The sequence below is a fragment of the Scyliorhinus canicula genome, chromosome 5 (assembly GCF_902713615.1).
Source record: "Scyliorhinus canicula chromosome 5, sScyCan1.1, whole genome shotgun sequence".
Taxonomy (NCBI): Eukaryota; Metazoa; Chordata; class Chondrichthyes; order Carcharhiniformes; family Scyliorhinidae; genus Scyliorhinus; species Scyliorhinus canicula.
The window spans coordinates 55,563,393-55,585,097 of NC_052150.1; the positions used below are offsets into that span (position 1 = coordinate 55,563,393).

General features: G+C 50.2%; 1 protein-coding gene across 3 annotated transcripts in view; it reads right to left on the reverse strand.

Moving 5' to 3' along the window:
• Window positions 1–251: 251 nt before the first annotated feature.
• LOC119966000 (androgen-dependent TFPI-regulating protein-like) overlaps window positions 252–21,705 on the reverse strand; it is a 127,583-nt gene continuing 106,129 nt past the window's right edge. For all 3 annotated transcript variants that reach the window (XM_038797101.1, XM_038797100.1, XM_038797102.1), the window contains one exon: window positions 252–1,066. In XM_038797101.1, the coding sequence (XP_038653029.1) occupies window positions 1,038–1,066 (29 nt within the window). In that variant the 3' untranslated portion in view covers window positions 252–1,037. The remainder of the gene's footprint in view (window positions 1,067–21,705) is intronic.

The following is a 21,705-nucleotide window of genomic DNA, read 5'->3' on the forward strand; positions in this document are numbered from 1 at the left end:
GGAAAGTATCTACAGACCTGTCGGGAAGAAGCAGTATAGTTGCGCCAAAGACTGCAGCGACCAGGATTTTCCAGGCCTGCTGTGGGGAGACCAACCACGCAGGATGTGGCAGGCCAGCCAGAAGACCATAGACAGGTATGATGGGCCTCCCACTGTGCTGGATTATTCTATGATAAAGTATTCTGTAAGTTGATGCATTTTAACTTTTCTAATACTTTTACTAAATTCTAAAGTATGTAAGCTGCACAACATTCAATTTCCACCCATTTTATTTGATTTCTTCATAAGTTACAAGGGATGGCAAAATACTCTTTTTATCAGGTTCATTAGGGTGTGCAATTTCAGTATTTCACTAAAGATAATTTTTCAAAGTGCTTGTGCTTGAATTTCTTTTTAACAAGTCAATTGTAAATGTTTGATTCAGTGAGTGAGTAATGCAATACATCATTCATCCTGATGCTTTATACACAATGGCTAACCATACTTTTACTTAACTTGATCTTAATGCAAAAATTACCCACCAGACCATTTCCATCATAGCACAAAATTAGTATTTTCCCACCTACCCTGCTACACACTATACCATGTATTACATAGCTAAAGACATCAGCCCTGAAATTCCAAAGGGGGTTTCCGGGTTTCCCATTCGGTCTCAAGCAGCAGACTAGCTGTAGCTCTTAAAAAATAGTAACAGAGCTCAGGTAAATAATTTCCGTTGGGTTTTGTCCTAAATTCCAGCTCCCTGATTTCCACCTTCCCCAAGCTTTGGAATTTCTGACTCAGTGTATTTTCTGGATGGCAATATTGGCAGTTGGCTCTGAGAGCTTGCTTCAAAGCTGATCCATCTCTGAATGGTAAGTTCTGAGAAGTTTCAGAGCATTTTGATGTGAAGAATCTACCAGAATGAATGCAAACAGTTGTCAAGATAGAAAAGGCTTGTTTTGTTTGGGATGTAGCTGTAGGCAGGATGTAGCAGGGTGCTCCAAGATGCATAAGGTGCCCAAATTCTTCTGCAGGTTGACAGGCTTGCATTCCATTTATGTGTTCTTTGCTTTTTCACGTGAACCTGAAAATAGACAAATATAAATGTGTAATTATTATTTTGGAACTTAAAAACAGGAGTAGGTCATTCAACCCCTCGAATCCGTTCCATCATTTAGTTAGGTCATGGCTGCACCTTAGCTCCATTTACCCAGATTCATTCCAGAACCCGGAATACCCTTAACGTAACAAAAAATAATTCAATCCTAGTTTTGAAATTTTCAATTGACCTAGCCTTTTGGAGGGAGAGTGCTCCAGAATTTCACCACTGTAAACGTGAGAAGCTGCTTTCAAGTATCGCCCTATGTGGCCCAGCTCTAAAGTTCACGTTATATATTCAGATCCTGGACTCCCTGCCAGTGGAAATAATTTTTATCTCCTTAATGAAAACCCTTGGGGCCTAATTTTCATGTTAGAGGTGGTTAGCTCAAGTCGGGGAAATTTCCTAACTTAGCACACCTGCCTTGAGAAAAAATTACCCTGAACAGTGCAACTTCCATTCTGGGGGGGGAGAGGTGCGGGGGGTTGTGTTGTTAAAAATCAGGCCCTCTAGCCCTCACCTCTTCCACCCACTAACCCGTCACCCATTCCTCATACGTCCATTAATCCCCATAGCACATCATACCCCATGCAAACTGATGCCAACCCATGCCCCCATCACCCACCATCCTTTACTCTTACATCTGTCATACTAACTCACCCAGTATCCATAATGGGCAATCCTCAGGATCCATGCTGAGATGTAGGAAAATAATGTTCTAAGTATGTATTCACGGATTTCACTGTACAAAACAATTCTCATTCAATACAGTTAAATGCATTCAAGTACTTAAATTAATGAAAACAAACATTTGTATTCATAACTCCACATCAAACATAGCTCGTCCTTTAATAACCTCTTTAATTTGCCAATCAAACTGTGAACATACAGTCCCCCATGTGATAATGGCTTTTTGTGGAAGCAGTGAAGCAGTAATAATGCTATAATGAAAGCACTTAGAGTTATGTCAACAGGCATCTATTAAAATTGATAAAATTGATTTTTTTTTCACTCACAAATACAGGCAGGCAGATTTTTTTCAATATTTAAAGGGCAAAGGCTTTAAATAACTTGACAGTTTCACTGTAATTCCATGCCTTATGAGCCCTTTGTGAGCACTTATGTCTCTATCATAAAATAGTGGAACAGACACTGGGTTCAGGCCATTCCAGGAATGAAAAGTGGATCTGTGTGCCCTGTGCATTGAGTTTCAAAGGCTCCGCTGATTAGTTATTCATGTCTAGGTTCTTCATACACCACTCCCTTTCCCCTTCTGCTGAAAATGAGTTCTGCTGCAAATGGGGGTAGGATGTTTGGATCCAGGTCCCATCTGCCATTTAAAAAATTTACAGAGTCTCCATGACTCCAGGCCTTGGATAGGCAATGGTAAACATTCAAAGAGGGCATTGATGAATTGTCTGGTGCAAAAATAAAACAGAAAATGTGGCCAAACTATGATTTACAAGGGAAATCAAAGATAGTACTAAATCCAATGAAGAAGTATACAAATTGGCCAGAAAAAATAGCAGACCTGAGGATTGGGAGCAGTTTAGAATTCAGCAAAGGAGGACAAAGGGAGTGATTAAGGAAAAATAGAGTATGAGAGTAAGCTTGTGGGAAACATAAACATTGACTGTAAAATCTTTTATAGATATGTGAAGAGAAAAAGATTGGTGAAGATAGGCCCCTTGCAGTCAGAAATGGGGGAATTTATATTGGGGAACAAAGAAATGGCTGAACAACTAAATACATATTTTGGTTCTGTCTTCAAAGAGGAGGACAGTGTTTAGCGAGAGGGAGGAACTGAAGGAAATCAGTATTAGTAGTGAAATGTTGTTGATGAAATTGATGGGACTGAAGGCCAATAAATCGCCAAGGCCTGATAATCTACATTCCAGAGTACTTAAGGAAGCAGCCCAAGAAATAGTGGTTGTTTTCGTGGTCATCTTCCAGGATTCTATAGACTCTGGAACAGTTCCTACAGATTGGAGGATAGCTAACGTAACTCCAGTATTTAAAAAGGGAGGTAGAGAGATAACAAAATTGTAGACCAATCAGCCTGACATCAATAGTGGGGAATTATCAGAGACCATTTTAAAAGATTTAATAGCAGAGCACTTGGAAAACATTGGCAGGATCAGACAGAGTCAGCATGGATTTATATGGGATTGGGGATAGTGTATTGAGATGGATAGAAAACTGGTTGGCAGACAGGGAGCAAAGAGTAGGAATAAACGGGTCTTTTTTCAAATGGCAGGCAGTGACTAGTCGGGTACCACAGGGATCAGTGCTAGGACGGGAGTTATTCACAATATATATGAAAGGTTTAGGTGAGGGAATTAAACATAATATCTTCAAATTTGCAGACGACACAAAGCTGGGTGGGAGGGTGATTTGCAAGAAGGATGCAGGGATACTTCAGTGTGATTTGGACAAGTTAAGTGAGTGGGCAAATTAATGGTCGGTGCAGTATAATGTGGATAAATGTGCGGTTATCCAATTTGCTAGCAAAAACAGAACGGCAAATTATTATCTGGCTGGCTGTACATTGAGAGAGGGGAATGTGTAACGAGACCTGGGTGCCCTTGCACACCTGTTGCTGAAGGTAAGCATGCAGGTGCAGCAGATAGTAAAGAATGCAAATGGTGTGTTGGCTTTCGCAGCAAGAGGATTTGAGTACTGGAGCAGGGTTGTCTTGCTGCAATTTTACAGGGCCTTGGTGAGACCACACCAGGAATATTGTGTGCAGTTTTGGTCTCCTTATCTGAAGAAAGATGTTTGTTCTATAGAAGGAATGCAACAAAGGAAAGCTCCCTTCCAGGAACAGATCACCCATCCTCACAATCCGCGCCCTCCTCCACAGTCGATACACCCGTCCACGTTCCCTGGTGCAAATCGGTGGCTGCCGCAGATTGGGGTCCACACCGATGCTGTTACCTCCCCTACATGCCTCCTCCACTGGTCCCAGATCCGAAGAGCCGCCACCACTATTGGGCTGGTGGAGTACCGTGCAGGCGGAAGCGGCAGTGACCAGGGCTGCTAAGCTAATGCCCCTGCACGAAGCAGCCTCCATTCGCTCCCAAACCGACCCCAAACCCACCATCCATTTCCTTATCATCGCTATGTTGGCCGCCCAGTAATAGTTCTTGAAGTTCGGCAACGCCAGTCCCCCTTCTTCTCTGCTCCTTTCAAGCAGCACCCTCTTCACCCGCGGGAACTTCCCTGCCCATACAAATCCCAGAATAATTTTAGTCAGCCTCTTTAAGAAGGACCGCGGGATAAAGATGGGGAGACACTGAAAAACAAACAAGAACCGTGGGAGAATCGTCATCTTAACAGTCTGCATCCTCCTCGCCAATGACAGCGGGAGCGCATCCCAACTCCGGACCTCCTCCCTCACTCAGTCCACCGGTCGGGACAGGTTAAGCTTATGCAACTTGCCCTAGTCCCGTGCCATCTGAATCACCAAATATCGGAAACCCGCCCCCCACTAGCCTGAACGGCCATCCTTCAGCCTACTCTCCTGCCCCCTCGCCTGAATTACAAACATCACGCTCTTAGCCATGTTCAGTTTGTATCCGGAGAACTGGCCAAATTCCCTCAGGATTTCCATAATACCGTCCATCCCCTCCATTGGGTCCGATTATATAATAGCAGATCATCTGTGTATAACGAGACTCTATGTTCCATCCACCCCCCCCCCCCCCCCCCCCCCCTCCCCGGACCAGCCCTTTCCAGCCCCTAGAAGCTCTCAGTGAAATTGCCAGCGGCTCTATGGCCAGCACAAACAGCAGTGGGGAGAGAGGGCAGCCCTGTCTTGTCCCACGGTGCAGTCTAAAGTCATCCGATGTCGTCCTGTTCGTTCTTACACTCGCCTCAGGGGCCTGATATAATAACCTAACCCAGTCGATGAACCCCGCCCCGAACCCGAACCATCCTAGTACCTCCCACAGATCCCACTCGACCCGGTCAAAAGCCTTTTCAGCATCCATGGCTACCACTATCTCTACCTCCCTCCTCTCCGGGGGCATCATAATCACGTTGAGCAGCCTTCTTAGGTTGGCCACCAGCTGCCTCCCCTTTACAAACCCGGTTTGGTCCTCCACAATTACATCCGGTACAAAGTCCTCAATTCTGGTTGCCAAAATCTTGGCCAGTAACTTGGCGTCTACGTTAATCAAAGAGATCGGCCTGTATGACCCACACGCCTCCGGGTCCTGATCTCGTTTCAGTATGAGCGAGATGGTGGCCTGTGACATCGTCGGGGGTAAACTCCCTCTGTCTCTTACCTCGTTAAAGACCCTGACCAGCACCGGCCCCACTACCCCGGCAAATTTTTTGCAAAACTCCACCGGATACCCATCTGGCCCCGGGGCTTTGCCCGACTGCATGACCTTCAGGCTCCCAACACCTCTTCAATCCTGACCAGGACCCACAGTCCGTCCACCAACCCCCCCTCCCCACTCTTGGGAAGGCCAGTCTGTCCAGGAATCGCCTCAACCCCCCCAAAAGTGTACAGATTCCAATAAAAGACCCTAAAGACCTTGTTCAGCCCTGCCGGGTCACCCACTAGATTACCCTACCCATCAACTACCCTCCCTATTTCCCTAGCCGCTTCCCTCTTCCTTAGTTGTTGCGTAAGCATTCTACTGGCCTTCTCCCCATGCTCATAAATCGAGCCTTTTACCTTTCTAAGCTGCTCTACAGCCTTGCCTGTAGTCAGCACCCCAAATTCAGCCTGCAGCCTCTGTCGTTTCCTGAGTAACTCTGCCTCGGGGATTCCGCGTAACTCCTGTCTGTCTGTAGAATTTCCTTAATCAGTCGGTCCGTCTCTGCCCTGTCTGTCCTGTCCCTGTACGCCCGGATTGAAAACAGCTCCCCTCTCACCACTGTCCTCAGCGCCTCCCAGAGCACCGCTGCCGAGACTTCTCCAGTATCGTTCACCTGCAGGTAATTCTGCATGCATTTCCTCAGCCTCTCGCACAACGCCTCGTCTGCGAGTAATATAACTTCCAGCCTCCATGGTGGGCGCCGAAAGCTGTCCTTACAAAATTGCAGGTCTACCCAGTGCGGAGCATGGTCCGATATGGCAATTGCCGAGTATTCTGCCCCCACCATTCCGGCCAGCAGGTCCCTACTCACAACAAAGTAGTCAATTCGGGAATACACCTTGGGGACGTGGGAGTTGTATGAGAACTCCCTCGCCGTCGGCCGGCTAAATCTCCACGTATCTGCTCCCCCCGTTTGCTCCATGAACCCTCTCAGTTCCTTTGCCATCGCTGGCAACCTGCCCGTTCTTGAACATGACCGGTCCAGGCTCGGGTCCAGGACTGTGTTATAGTCCCCGCCCATGATCAGTTTATGTGAGTCCAAGTCGGGGATCTTCCCTAGCACCCTCCTAATAAAATCCACATCGTCCCAATTAGGGGCATACACACTGACCAGGACTACTCTCACCCCTTAGAGCTTACCCCTCACCGTAACGAACCTGCGACCCCCATCCACGACTGTGCCCTCCGCCTCAAACTGTACCCTTTTATTAATCAGGATCGCAACCCCCCTCGTCTTAGAATCAAGCCCCGAATGAAAGACCTGACTGACCCAGCCCTTCCTTAATCTAACCTGGTCTGCCACTTTATGGTGCGTCTCCTGCAACAAGACTATGTCCGTCTTCAGAACCCGCAGATACGCAAACACACGTGCCCTCTTCACTGGCCTGTTTAACCCTCTAACATTCCAGGTGATCAGCCTGGTTGGGGGGCACTTCGCCCCCCCCCCCCTCCCTTTGCCGATCAGCCATCCCCTTTCCTTAGCCAGCTCCCCCCCCAGCCATGTGGCGCGTTTCATCTGACCCGCCTCCTGACCGGCTCCACCCATGACCTCCTCACTGTTGCCATGCCCAGTTTCCATCCCAGCCAGCAGAACGACTCCCCCCCCCCCCCCCCCCCCGCAGCAACACCATCCTATCACCTAACCCCTGCTCTACTCTAACTATATGCACACCCCCCACCTCGGCTTTCGTTGACTAGCCCCTCTCAGCTAGCCTGGGGCTCCCAACTTCGGTGCCAGCGCATCTCCCACCCATTGTTCCCAGTCACCCCTCCCCGACCCATCCATACCACTTCCCCAGATCAGCCCTACTTAAGCAAACACAGGTCATAAACATCCCCTACAATAGGACAATTCAAGTTAAACAAGACAAAAAGAAAGAGATAAGAAATAACAGGCACTCTCAGTCCTTACCATACAGACACAGAAAAGATTGCACAAAGTTCCCCTTAAGCATCCCTCTTAACTCAACCCTTTTAACTGTTTTCTTTATTATTTTCCCCCAAGCCAAGCTCCAACTAATCAAAGAGCCCAAAAAGGAAACATTCAGGTAAACCACGCAAAAAGCACGCAAAGAAATGACAAAAACGGACCAAACATACAGGCAATTTTGAAAACGGGAGAGACACCACATATACTTAAAATCTCTAACATGAGTCCAAACGTCCTCAGCTCAGGGCCAGCTCCTTGCTTCTTAACGAAGTCCATCGCCTCTTCGGGTTCCTCGAAATAGTGATGCTGACCCTCATACGTAACCCACAGTCGTGCCGGAAAAAGCAGCCCGAATTCCACCTTGTTTTTATACAGTCTCTCCTTCACCTGCCTGTAGCCTCCCCTCCTCCTGGCCACCTCAGCACTCAAATCTTGGTAAACACGCAGTGTGGTATTGTCCCAAATACAGCTTTGTGTGCTCTTTGCCCACTGAAGCAGCCGTTCCTTCTCCAGGTACCTGTGAAAGCGTACCACCATCGCTCGTGGGGGAGCCCCTCGTCGCGGCTGCCTCACCTGCACTCTGTGTGCCCCAGCCACCACCGGCGGGCGCGGGAACACCTCGATATCCAGCAACGTCTGAAACATACCCTCCACAATGGCGGCAGCGTCTAGCCCCTCTGCCCCCTCCGGGAGGCCCACGATTCTCATGTTCTGCTGACGAGATCTGTCGTCCAGGTCCTCCAGCCTTTCCAGAAGCACTTTTTGCTGGACCCATAACCTCCGAATCTCCACATCTGGCACCGTTTGAAAGTCAGCCTGCTCCTCCACTGACTTCTCCAAATGCTGGGGCTTCGCAGCCTGATCATCCAGAACTTTTTTCCATCCGGTCAATCGACTTCTGAAGCGGCTCCAAGTTGTCACGCATCAAAGCCAAAAAGCCCTCCTGCATCGTCTGCAGCAGCTGCTCCATTGTGGGCTGGGCTGTCGGCTCCTTGCTCTGAACACCAGCCGTGCTGGTCCCTCTCACAGCCTCCACTGTGCCCTTACTCAACCACTTCTTCTGCTGTTTACGGTCCCTCCGGCTTCTTAAGTCCCTACAATTCTGTATGGGTCCTGTGCCTGAGTACTGTTGCTTTCCAGTTCCGCGCTCAAAAGCGCAAAAAAGTCGGGGGAAAGGTCCAAAAGTCCGACCGAGACGGGAGCCACCAAATGAGCGACCGACTCCCTCATAGCCGCCATTGGAAGTCCGAAGAAAAGCATTTTCACCCAGAGAGTAGTGAGTCTATGGAATTTGTTGCCACAGGAAGCAGTTGAGGCCAACATATTGTGGGCAGATTTTCCGTCCAGCGGCGCCAGAATCGCGAATTGCGAACTGGCGGAGAATTGTGCGCCAGCTGAAAATCGAGGCCAGCGCCGGGAGCCCAACGGAACACCATGCTCCAGCTCCAGTGCCTTAATAGCATTGTGACTGCACTCCACGCCCCACACCAGTGTGGTCATGTAAATTGTACAGAAACAGCAGTTACCATGGCCGGGATTCTCCCCTACCCGGCGGGGCGGGGGGTCCCGGCATGATGGAGTGGTGTCAACCACTCCGGCGTCAGGCCGCCCAAAAGGTGCGGAAGTCTCTGCACCTTTAGGGGCTAGGCCCACGCAGGAGTGGTCGGCACTCCGCCGGCTGGCGTGGACTGGATTTGGCGCCATGCCAGCCGGGGCCGAAAGGACTTCGCCGGCCGGCATAAGTCCGCGTATGCGCCGAAGCGTCAGCGGCTGCTGATGTCATCCCCGCCCATGCGCAGGGGAGGGGGTCGCTTCCGCCTCCTCCATGGTGAAGACTATGGCGAAGGCAGAATGAAAAGAGTGCCCCCACGGCACAGGCCCGCCCGCCGATTGGTGGGCCCCGATCGCGGGCCAGGCCACCGTGGGGGCACCCCCTGGGGCCAGATCACTCCGCGCCCCCCCCCCCCCAGGACCCCAGAGCCCACCCGCGCCGCCAGTCCCGCCGGTCAGGTAGGTGTTGTGTTTCCCGCCGGCGGGAGTGGCTTGACAGCGGCGGGACTTCGGCCCATTGCGGGCTGGAGAATCGCCGGGGGGGGGGGGGGGGGGGGAGGCCCGCCGACCGGCACGGTGCGATTCCCCCCTTCCCCCCAGCCGAATCTCTGGTGGCGGAGAATTCGGGACACAGCGGGGGCGGGGCCCCGACGCTCCATCACCACCATGCAGAAGTGAGACCAGCATAGGTCACTTTGGTATTTAAAAATGGGAAGCAGGTGCAGTGGCCGCTGAGAGTGAGAGAGGAGGTAAGATATGTTTCCAAAGGCGCAACCGTGGGCTGACAGTTATGCCACTGGCTGTGGGGGGTGGGGGGTCATCTTCCAGGGCTGGGGGGTGTAGCTGGGAGCGACTAATGGATGGGCCGTCGGTTCAGAATGCTCGCCTCTGGGACTGGGGTACCCGGGCATGGACCACCATTGCCGCAGTCTGCAAGGTAACCATCTGGCTGCGCACTCCACTGACTGCCCACTGTGACCCGTAAATGTGCAGAGTGCCACCAGCTGTATTGGTGCACCCCCGCCACCCCAGCCTACCCCATAGTAACCCCCAGACCCTAGCCGGTTGAACAACGGGATGTGCGTGGCCCAGCGCAGCCAGTGGCACAGCAGGTGGTGGCACCCATCAAGTGTGCCGATCTGAGGTACTGTCCCACTGCAGGGCGGGCCTGGGGGGGAGAGGGGGGTGGTTGATGGGCAGAGACCATCCTGAACAATGGCCCTTGCCTCCCTCCCTGGCACACTGCTCTGCCCCCCGGGGCCATCAATGGCACCATCAGCCAGCCCACCCTATGGAAACACCAGCATTCACCAAGCCCACCTCTCCCCCGTGCTCCTTTTCCCATCCTGCCCCCAGACACATAGGTACAACCTGAGCTCTGGTGCTCCGCAATGTCTGACTTCCGCCCAGGCGTCACATACCACTGTCCTCTCGGCTGATTGCTGCATGTGTGCTAGCCATTCCATCACATAGGCCCACAGTCCTTGGAGGGCAGGGTTGGGGCTGAGGTCCGGGGCGGCGGGGTAGTGGGGTGGTGAGCGGTGTCAGGTCACGCACCAGTTGGCCCTACCACACAGCGCCTCACTGGCCCAGGCCCCTGCCGCCTTCAAGGGCGGCGACTGGAGCTGCCCTCCCATTGCCTTGGGGACCCTGGCCCATGCCATCCTCAAACACCCACACCCCACATTGCCGGCCTTCTGCATCCCCCTTCAAACCCAACACCCCCCACCGCCATCACACCTGACCGATACACCCTCTGCACCCAGCCCATCCCTCACACCCTGCGCGCAGAAGGCTGAGGCAGGTCGGAATGTCGGACAACATGTGTTTATTGACGCCAGTGCAATATACTTTAACTGTGCCCTTGCCCCGATGCTATCCTATGTGCTGCACCCATGCCAACTTAACTGGTGTCTAACTTCGACCCTTACGTGTCCTGATGTTCCTTTTAGATGGTCCCCCAAGCGGTAAAGCAGAAGTGGAGGTGGCCTGCTGCCTAACCCGCCCTGTGAGCTGGATCCCCTTTGGTTATCGTCTGGTGCAGCCGGCCTGGATGGTTCCGCCAGTCTTTCAGGTGTCACAGGCGAAATGGTGCCATCATGCTCAGTCTGCTGCTTAATGGGTTCACCAGGAACATGAAGGAGGGGATTCAAAGATGCTGAGATGCTGTGGTGTTTCGGCACCTCCCCCGTGGAGTGTCACTGGCACGGGCCCCATTGCCTCCTCTTCCTTCAGGGTGCGCGATGGCCCCAGGATACTCCTTGAGTTGGACTGCATCTGGAAATTGTTCAGGGGGCTCCGCCGTTTCCTGGCTCTGCCAGTCCTGGAGGCTGCTCCCATCTCGACCAGGGTCTTCATGCTCCCTGGTCCCTCTGGGACAGGGCCACTTCCCTCCGGGACTGGGTCATTCAGGGACCGAACCAGGTCTCTCTGGGACTGGCTCAGGTCAGCCTGCAACAGGCCATTGCCCTCGACATGGTCTGTTGTGATTGGGCCATGCTCTGGAACACCGCAGCAATGTCCATGCGGCCCTGGTACATGGCTGCCTGTGACATGGCCGCCCTGTTCTGTGCCTCAGCCATCACTGGCACAGAGTGTCCAGGCCTTGGACATCCTGATCCATAGCTGAAACCTTTGCCCCTAATGTCTCCATCACGGGCACCACATGTGCAGTGTTGGCTTGGATGGCATACATGGTTGATACTGCCTTCTGCTCTTGCAGGTGGCTTGACTCCTCCAACTGCAGCTGCTGGTGCTGGATGGTTGCTGAAACCCCCTCATGCAGTCCCCGGCTCTGCGCCTGCTTCTTCAATACTGATGAGTCCACCCTTTCCAGAAGTGAAAGACCTGTCTGTATGGCAGTTAGAGCCTGGGGTCGGGCTGCCGTCTAAACATCCTCCCCCTTGGGGGTTCTTACCTCCATGTGATGTGCCGCTCCATGTGACATAGACATTGCAATGCATTGGGGGCTCACTTTGTTGTCTCATGCCGACCTCCATGTCTCAACTCACCCACCCCACCGACCAGGTCAAAGGCTACGCGATAGTGAGGGGCCACAGGTCCAGCAGCCCCCTCCAAGTCTTCTTCAGCACTCTGTGGTTGTAGGCAGCCTTCTCTTGGGGGGGGGACAGATAATGCACAGTGTGAGACACTCGGATGTGGGCAGCACAGGGAGTCCACAGCTGGTGGCCTGTGTGCGGGGCACCCATCCATGGCAGGTAGTACAGGTGTTGGCACGTGGTGCAGGGTGGAGTGCGAGGGAGTTACTGGCGGATGCGGTGTGGTCGCCCTCTGGGGAAGGAGGTGTAGGGGCTGATAGATGTTGGGTGGGGGTGTGTGGGATGGGGGTGGTGCCAGGGTCACGGAGCTGGTGACTCACTATGTCTAGCCATTGAGGTTCCCCACCCTAACCCAGCACTGCATACCAGGTTGCCTGATGGGGGTTGCATGGGGAGGTGGGGAGGTAGTGTGTGGGGTGGGGTGTGTGTGGGATGGGGTTGGTGCCAGGAGCACAGAGTTGGTGAATCACCCTGGCCTCCCTGAGGAGGTTGTGCAGCTTCTTTCTGCACTGCTGCACTGTCCTTGTGGTGGGGAGCACGGCGCTCTCGGCCTCTGCCACCTGCACCCAAGCCCGGTTGACATTGGCAGGTGGCAGCTGCATTCCCACCCCAGGTAACAGGAAGTCCCGTCTCCCTTCTATGGCATCCAACAATACCACGAGCTCTGCATCTGCAAATCTCAGGGGTGGTGGCATCTTCTTGGCTGGAATGAGAGTATGTGGCAAAGGGAGAGCCTTGTCAGGCTCTCCAGTGGCAATCCCAACCCCAGTGAATCCGATGCCGGCATGAGTTGGAATTGCACTAGTTCCACGTGGTGCGAGTGATGGCCCATTAGCATGTCTGGAATTGCTCTGGGATCGGTGTCACCATCGGGACCATGCAACACGTGCCATTCAGTCCCAGCGTCGGCACTTAGTCCCTCAAATGCAGGCTCCAATCATGTATGATTTCCAGAAGGAGTTATATACAGCTCTTTGGGCTAAAGGAATCAAAGGATATGGGGAGAAAGCGGAAACAGGTTACTGAGTTGAATGATCAGCCAAGATTCTATCTTTCTATGTTTCTATGTCAAATTCCTTAAACATCTTAATTAAATTTTCTTCTAAATCTTTTATACACAACAAAATACAAGCTGAGTCAATGCAAGTGGCCCTAATAACTTAACCTTTTTCAGCCTGATACCATTCTCATGAATCATGCTGCACCCTCTCCAAGACTATCACATCCTCTCCCTGCTGTGGTGCCCAGAACAAAATACAGTGGATACCAACCCAGACTTATATATAACCTATTACCCTCTTGTATCCCCATACCCTAAGGAAAAGGCTAACTTTCGATCAGCCTTTTTAATTATTTCCGTAAATATCCGCTAGTTTTTGGTAATCTCTGTATGTTGGCCAGTTCATTTCTCCCTGCTCCTCTAAAGTTCCCAACATTTTACGTAAAATTGGAATGATCTTCTGGCCATCATCTTTGAGATAATACTTGATCAGGAACAGTAGCAGTGGTGGTACAATCTTACTCGGCCAGGGATTCAGAGGCCCAGAGTGATCCACTAAAGGCATGAGTTCATCACACCATAGCAACTGGGGGCTTTAAATTCAATTAGTTGACCAGCATGAATTGAAAAGCTAATCTCAACAATGATGGCCACGAAACTACCAGATTTCCATATAAACCCATCTAGTTGACTCATGCCCTTCAGCGAAAGAAATCTGTCTTCATCTGGTCTGGCCCACATGTGACAAAAAGGCCAACGTCAATGTGGTTGACTCTTCAATGCTGTCTAAAAGTACCTAACAGGCCACTCCAAAGAAAAGTCCACCCAGCATTAACCTGTCCATGGGGAATGACAAACCCTGAAATATCCTCCTCACTGATATCTCAGTGCTTGTGACAAAACTGGAAAAGCTGTTCCATAGACTAGAACATAGAACATAGAACATAGAACGATACAGCGCAGTACAGGCCCTTCGGCCCTCGATGTTGCACCGACATGGAAAAAAAAACTAAAGGCCATCTAACCTACACTATGCCCTTATCATCCATATGCTTATCCAATAAATTTTTAAATGCCCTCAATGTTGGCGAGTTCACTACTGTTGCAGGTAGGGCATTCCACGGCCTCACCACTCTTTGCGTAAAAAACCCACCTCTGACCTCTGTCCTATATCTATTACCCCTCAATTTAAGGCTATGTCCCCTCGTGCTAGCCACCTCCATCCGCGGGAGAAGGCTCTCGCTGTCCACCCTATCTAACCCTCTGATCATTTTGTATGCCTCTATTAAGTCACCTCTTAACCTTCTTCTCTCTAACGAAAACAACCTCAAGTCCATCAGCCTTTCCTCATAAGATTTTCCCTCCATACCAGGCAACATCCTGGTAAATCTCCTCTGCACCCGTTCCAAAGCTTCCACGTCCTTCCTATAATGAGGCGACCAGAACTGTACGCAATACTCCAAATGCGGCCGTACCAGAGTTTGGTACAACTGCATCATGACCTCATGGCTCCGGAACTCAATCCCTCTACCAATAAAGGCCAACACACCATAGGCCTTCTTCACAACCCTATCAACCTGGGTGGCAACTTTCAGGGATCTATGTACATGGACACCGAGATCCCTCTGCTCATCCACACTACCAAGAATTTTACCATTAGCCAAATATTCCGCATTCCTGTTATTCTTTCCAAAGTGAATCACCTCACACTTCTCCACATTAAACTCCATTTGCCACCTCTCAGCCCAGCTCTGCAGCTTATCTATGTCCCTCTGTAACCTGCAACATCCTTCCGCACTGTCTACAACTCCACCGACTTTAGTGTCGTCTGCAAATTTACTCACCCATCCTTCTGCGCCCTCCTCTAGGTCATTTATAAAATGACAAACAGCAACGGCCCCAGAACAGATCCTTGTGGTACGCCACTCGTAACTGAACTCCATTCTGAACATTTCCCATCAACTACCACTCTCTGTCTTCTTTCAACTAGCCAATTTCTGATCCACATCTCTAAATCACCCTCAATCCCCAGCCTCCGTATTTTCTGCAATAGCCGACCGTGGGGAACCTTATCAAACGCTTTACTGAAATCCATATACACCACATCAACTGCTCTACCCTCGTCTACCTGTTCAGTCACCTTCTCAAAGAACTCGATAAGGTTTGTGAGGCATGACCTACCCTTCACAAAACCATGCTGACTATCCCTAATCATATTATTCCTATCTAGATGATTATAAATCGTATCTTTTATAATCCTCTCCAAGACTTTACCCACCACAGATGTTAGGCTCACCGGCCTATAGTTACCGGGGTTATCTCTACTCCCCTTCTTGAACAAAGGGACCACATTTGCTATCCTCCAGTCCTCTGGCACTATTCCTGTAGCCAATGATGACCTAAAAATCAAAGCCAAAGGCTCAGCAATCTCTTCCCTGGCTTCCCAGAGAATCCTAGGATAAATCCCATCCGGCCCCGGGGACTTATCTATTTTCACCTTGTCCAGAATTGCCAACACTTCTTCCCTATGTACCTCAATGCCATCTATTCTAATAGCCTGGGTCTCAGCATTCTCCTCCTCAATATTATCTTTTTCTTGAGTGAATACTGACGAAAAGTATTCATTTAGTATCTCGCTTATCTCCTCAGCCTCCACACACAACTTCCCACCACTGTCCTTGACTGGCCCTACTCTTACCCTAGTCATTCTTTTATTCCTGACATACCTATAGAAAGCTTTTGGGTTTTCCTTGATCCTACCTGCCAAAGACTTCTCATGTCCCCTCCTTGCTCGTCTCAGCTCTCTCTTTAGATCCTTCCTCGCTTCCTTGTAACTATCAAGCGCCCCAACTGAAACTTCACGCCTCATCTTCACATAGGCCTCCTTCTTCCTCTTAACAAGAGATTCCACTTCTTTGGTAAACCACGGTTCCCTCGCTCGACCCCTTCCTCCCTGCCTGACTGGTACGTACTTATCAAGAACATGCAATAGCTGCTCCTTGAACAAGCTCCACATATCCAGTGTGCCCAACCCTTGCAGCCTACTTCTCCAACCAACACATCCTAAGTCATGTCTAATGGCATCATAATTGCCCTTCCCCCAGCTATAACTCTTGCTCTGCGGGGTATACTTATCCCTTTCCATCACTAACGTAAAGGTCACCGAATTGTGGTCACTGTCTCCAAAGTGTTCACCTACCTCCAGATCTAACACCTGGCCTGGTTCATTACCCAAAACCAAATCCAAAGTGGCCTCACCTCTTGTTGGCCTGTCAACATATTGTGTCAGAAAACCCTCCTGCACACATTGTACAAAGAACGACCCATCCAATGTACTCGAACTATATCTTTTCCAGTCAATATTAGGAAAGTTAAAGTCTCCCATAACAACTACCCTGTTACTTTCGCTCTTTTCCAGAATCATCTTCGCCATCCTTTCCTCTACATCTCTAGAACTATTAGGTGGCCTATAGAAAACTCCCAACAGGGTGACCTCTCCTTTCCTGTTTCTAACCTCAGCCCATACTACCTCGGAAGAAGAGTCCCCATCTTGCATCCTTTCTACCACCGTAATACTGTCCTTGACTAGCAGCGCCACACCTCCCCCTCTTTTGCCCCCTTCTCTGACCTTACTAAAGCACCTAAACCCCGGAACCTGCAACAACCATTCCTGTCCCTGCTCTATCCATGTCTCTGAAATGGCCACAACATCGAAGTCCCAGGTACCAACCCATGCTGCCAGTTCCCCTACCTTATTTCGTATACTCCTGGCATTGAAATAGACACACTTCAAACCACAGACCTGAACACTGCCGCCCTCCTGCGAAGCCAAGCAACAGTCTGAAATTGTCCTACTTAGCAAATCATACCTTACAGTCAATGCCCCAGACTCCATCAATACCGCCCCTGATGTGGCAGCACAGTCAGCAGGAGTGGTCACTCGAACGTAAAGGGCCTGTGTTGGCCTTGTGAGCGGGTCCCCATACAGGTGTGATGATAACTCACTGTGAGGTTAGCTCCTCAGTTTCTGCAAAAGTCTGACTCCTGTCTTTCTGCTGACAGTGCACTCACACCCTTCCTCTGAATGGGGTCTGCATCGGGGGCTTTTGATATTGAACCACTGTAAGGATGGGGCGAGGTGAATAGAGGGGGAACAGGGAGTAGGGGTGCGGACAGGCCCATTGTGAAGATTAAAATGACAGAAGCATCACATCCATCAGGTGTGACATGTTTTAATAGTGAGTATTTTAATGTGCCAGATTTCAATGCACCCTAGCTACAGATACTGACCCCCTCCCCCAGCGCCCAAACAGTGCTCTCACTCTTCTTCATCCTCCATATTCTAGTGCTAGATCTAGGTGTCCCCAAGTTGCACTCAGAGTTGGAGGCAGCCTGATGCCTTCCGCACCCTGTGGCCTTTGATGCTATTGACGGACGGCCTCTGGAGGGCCCGGAGCCGAGGGGTGCCCCGGCTGACTTCCTGCTGTCACAGGCATCACAGTGCCATCCTGTTCTGCCCGTTGCCCTCGAGATGTGCTTGTGTCAGAAGGGAGGACTTAGAAGAACTGGAGATCACTTAGTCTCCTTGGTGAAAGGCACTGGGTTGATATACATCGCTTCCTCCTCACTGGTGGTGCCTGTAAGGCCCTGGGTGACTCCATGGGATAGAGGGGTAGGTGTAGTGAGCTCTGAGTCATCTGATGCTGCCAGTCCTGCTGGCTCCCCATTGGCTGCATCATGGTGTTGATGCCCGCGGCGATGCTCCTCAGTGATTAGGCCATGCTCTGGCGTGCCTCAGCAATGTCCACATGTACCTGGGACATTTCCCTCAGTGACTGGGACATGATGTTGAGGCTCTCAGCCATTGTTGTTGCAGGTTGAACACCGCCTTGGACACCACCACTCATGGGGTAGATGTCATGCTCCAGGCTTTCCACTGCGGTCGCCTTCCTTGCAGTGTTGACCTGGGAGCCAGTGTAATGCCGACACCATCTCCTGTTCATGAAAGCTTTGGGGCTCTTCCAATCGGCCTTGCAGTCGCTGGAATATCTCTGACACTTGCTCCTGAATGTCACGGCTGTGTCATATCATCTGCATCAGTTCTGGGAGAACCTTGTCCAGAGGTTCAGCATTTGGCTGGGACCCAGCTGAGTCCTGGGATCCAGCAGATTTCCAACTGCAGTCTCCCTTGGATGCTACTGCCTCCATCTGATGCGTATCAGCAGCTGTGTGGTGCTCACCAGATAGTGTCCCCGAAGCCTGTCCACTAATGTCGCCCACCGAGATGTGTGCCTCTGTGCTGATGGAAGGTGCGGGTGATGCATTCCTAGTGTTCTCCTTGGAGCTGTCCTCCGAGGTGATCTCTTGAATGGCAGGGGGGCACGACTCCAGATGGTCCAGCCTCATCAGATTAGAAAAGCAGAATGTTATTTAAATGGAGCAGGAGACTGCAGAATGCTGCTATTTGGAGGGATCTGGGAGTCCTTGTACATGAACCACAAAATATTAGCATGGAGGTATAGCTCGTAATTGGGAAGGCAAATGGAATGTTGGCCCTGATTGAAAGGCACGATGTGGAGATGCCGGCGTTGGACTGGGGTGAGCACAGTAAGAAGTCTTACAACAACAGGTTAAAGTCCAACAGTTTGTTTCGAATCACTAGCGTTCGGAGCACTGCTCCTTCCTCAGGTGAATGAAAAGGTAGGTTCTGGAAATATTAATATAGACAAAGTCAAAGAAGCAAGACAATGCTTTGAATGCGAGCATTTGCAGTTAATTGAGTCTTTACAGATCCAGAGATAAAGGTAACCCCATGTTAAAGAGGTGTGAATTGTCTCAAGCCAGGACAGTTGGTAGGATTTTGCAAGCCGAGGCCAGATGGTGGGGGTGAATGTAATGCGACATGAATCCCAGGTCCCAGTTGAGGCCGTACTCATGTGTGTGGAACATGGCTACAAGTTTCTGCTTGACGATTCTGCGTTGTCGCGTGTCCTTATTGAAAGGGGTATAAAAGCCTTGCTACTGTACAGGGCATTGGTAAAGCTGCACCTGGAGCACGGAGTTATCGGACTCCTTACATAAGAAAGAATACACTTGCATTGGAAGCATTTCAGAGCAGTTTTACTCGGCTGCTTCCAGGGATCTTAAAAATAATATAGATACATAGAAGATAGGAGCAGGAGGAGGCCGTTTGGCCCTTCGAGCCTGCTCCGCCATTCATCACGATCATGGCTGATCATCCAACTCAATAGCCTAATCCTGCTTCCTCCCCATAGCCTTTGATCCCATTCTCCCCAAGTGCTATATCCGGCCGCCTCTTGAATATATTCAAAGTTTTAGTATTAACTACTTCCTGTGGTAATGAATTCCACAGGCTCACCACTCTCTGTGTGAAGAAATGTCTCCTTATCTCTGTCTGAAACGGTTTACCCTGAATCCTCTGGCCGTGACCTCTGGTTCTGGACACACCCATCATTGGTAGCATCTTCCCTGCATCTACCCTGTCTAGTCCTGTTAGAATTTTATACATCTCTATGAGATCCCCCCTCATTCTTCTGAACTCCAGCGAGAACAATCCCAACCTAGATCAATAATGGATCTCCCTTTTATGATGTAGGTAATGAGGAATTTCTTCTTTCAGAGGATCGTAAGCCTTGGAATTCGCTTCTACCAACAGCAGTGGAGACTGGATGGAGGCTTAAATGTATCCAAGACTGAGTCAGACAGACTTCTGAACAACAGGGAGGTTGACGATTATTGGGTTAATGCCAGAATCTGATCAGCCATCTGCTATTTGGAGGGATCTGGGGGTCCTTGTACATGAACCACAAAATGTTAGCATGGAGGTATAGCTAGTCATTGGGAAGGCTAATGGAATGTTGGCCCCTATTGAAAGGCACGATGTGGAGATGCCGGCGTTGGACTGAGGTGAGCACAGTAAGAAGTCTGACAACACCAGGTTAAAGTCCAACGTGTTTGTTTCAAATCACTAGCTTTTGGAGCACTGCTCCTTCCTCAGGTGAATGAAGAGGTATGTTCCAGAACAATAGAACAGATTCAATGGGCTGAATTGCTACTCTTGCTCCTATTTCTTATCAGATCATAAGACCATAAGAAGTAGGAGCAGAAGTAGGCCATTCAACCCATCATGTCCATTCAGCCATTCAATGAGATCATGGCAGATCTGAAATAATCCTCAACTCCATTTTCCCGCCTTATCCCCATAACCCTTCATTCCCTTACTGATTAAAAATGAGTCTATCTCAACCTTGAACATACTTGAACCTGCAGCACGGTAGCATAGTGGTTAGCGCAATTGCTTCACAGCTCCAGGGTCCCAGGTTCGATTCCCGACTGGGTCACTGTCTGTTCTCACCGTGTGTGAGTGGGTTTCCTCCGGGTGCTCCGGTTTCCTCCCACAGTCCAAAGATGTGCAGGTTTGGTGGATTGGCCATGCTAAATTGCCCTTAGTGTTCAAAAAGGTTAAGTGGGGGTTGCTGGGTTGCGGGGATAGGGTAAATACGTGGGCTTGAGGGGGTTGCTCTTTGTAAGGGCCGGTGCAGACTCGATGGGCCGAATGGCCTCCTTCTACCCTGTAAATTCTATGATTAATGACCCAGAATCTACAGCTCTCTATGATAAAGGATTCCACAGATTCACTATCCTCTGGGAGAAGAAATTCCATGAATGGGTGACCCCTTGCTCTTTGATTATGTCCTCTGGTCCTGGACTCTGCCAAAAGAGGAAACAACCTCTCAGCATTTACCCTGTCAAGCCCGCTGAGAACATCTCAATAAATTTGCTTCTCATTCTTCTAAACTCCTATGAGTACAGCCCAATCTACTTTACCTGTCCTCATATAACCTCCATAACCAGGATCAACGTTGTGAACCTTCCCTGGGCTGCCTCCAATGCCAGTATATCTGCCCTTAGATAAGAGGACCAAAACTGTTCACAGTATTCCAGGTGTGGTCTACCTTGTATACTTTTAGTAGGATTGCCCTATTGTTATACTCTATTCCCTTTAAAATAAAGGCCAACATTCCATTCACCATCCCAATTACCTGCTGAATTTGTGATTCATGCACGAAGATCCCCAAATCCCTCTCTGCTGCGGTTTTCTGCAGTATTCCTCCATTTAAATAATATTCACCTCATTTATTCTTCATACCAAAGTGCATAACTTCACATTTTCCTACATTATATTCCATCTCCCGAGTTTTTGCCTACCCACGTAACCTGTCTACACGGCCAGTTTCACGGCAGCCTTTACGACTCTCCGCATTTACGGAGAATCTCGCCCTAAGGAACTGATCAACGACTTCAGGAAGCGTAGCACGACACACACTCCCGTCTGCATCAATGGCTCCGAAGTGGAGATGGTCGATAGCTTTAAGTTCCTGGGGGTCACCATCATCAACAGTCTGTCCTGGTCCACTCACATTGATGCAACAGTCAAGAAAGCCCAAAAACGTCTCTACTTTCTGTAGAAGCTAAAGAAATTTGGCATGTCTGCAGCGACTCTCACAAGCTTCTCCAGATGTTTCTCCAGATGCCCCAGATGTGGGGCAGCACGGTAGCATGGTGGTTAGCATAAATGCTTCACAGCTCCAGGGTCCCAGGTTCGATTCCCGGCTGGGTCACTGTCTGTGTGGAGTCTGCACGTCCTCCCCGTGTGTGCGTGGGTTTCCTCCGGGTGCTCCGGTTTCCTCCCACAGTCCAAAGATGTGCGGGTTAGGTGGATTGGCCATGCT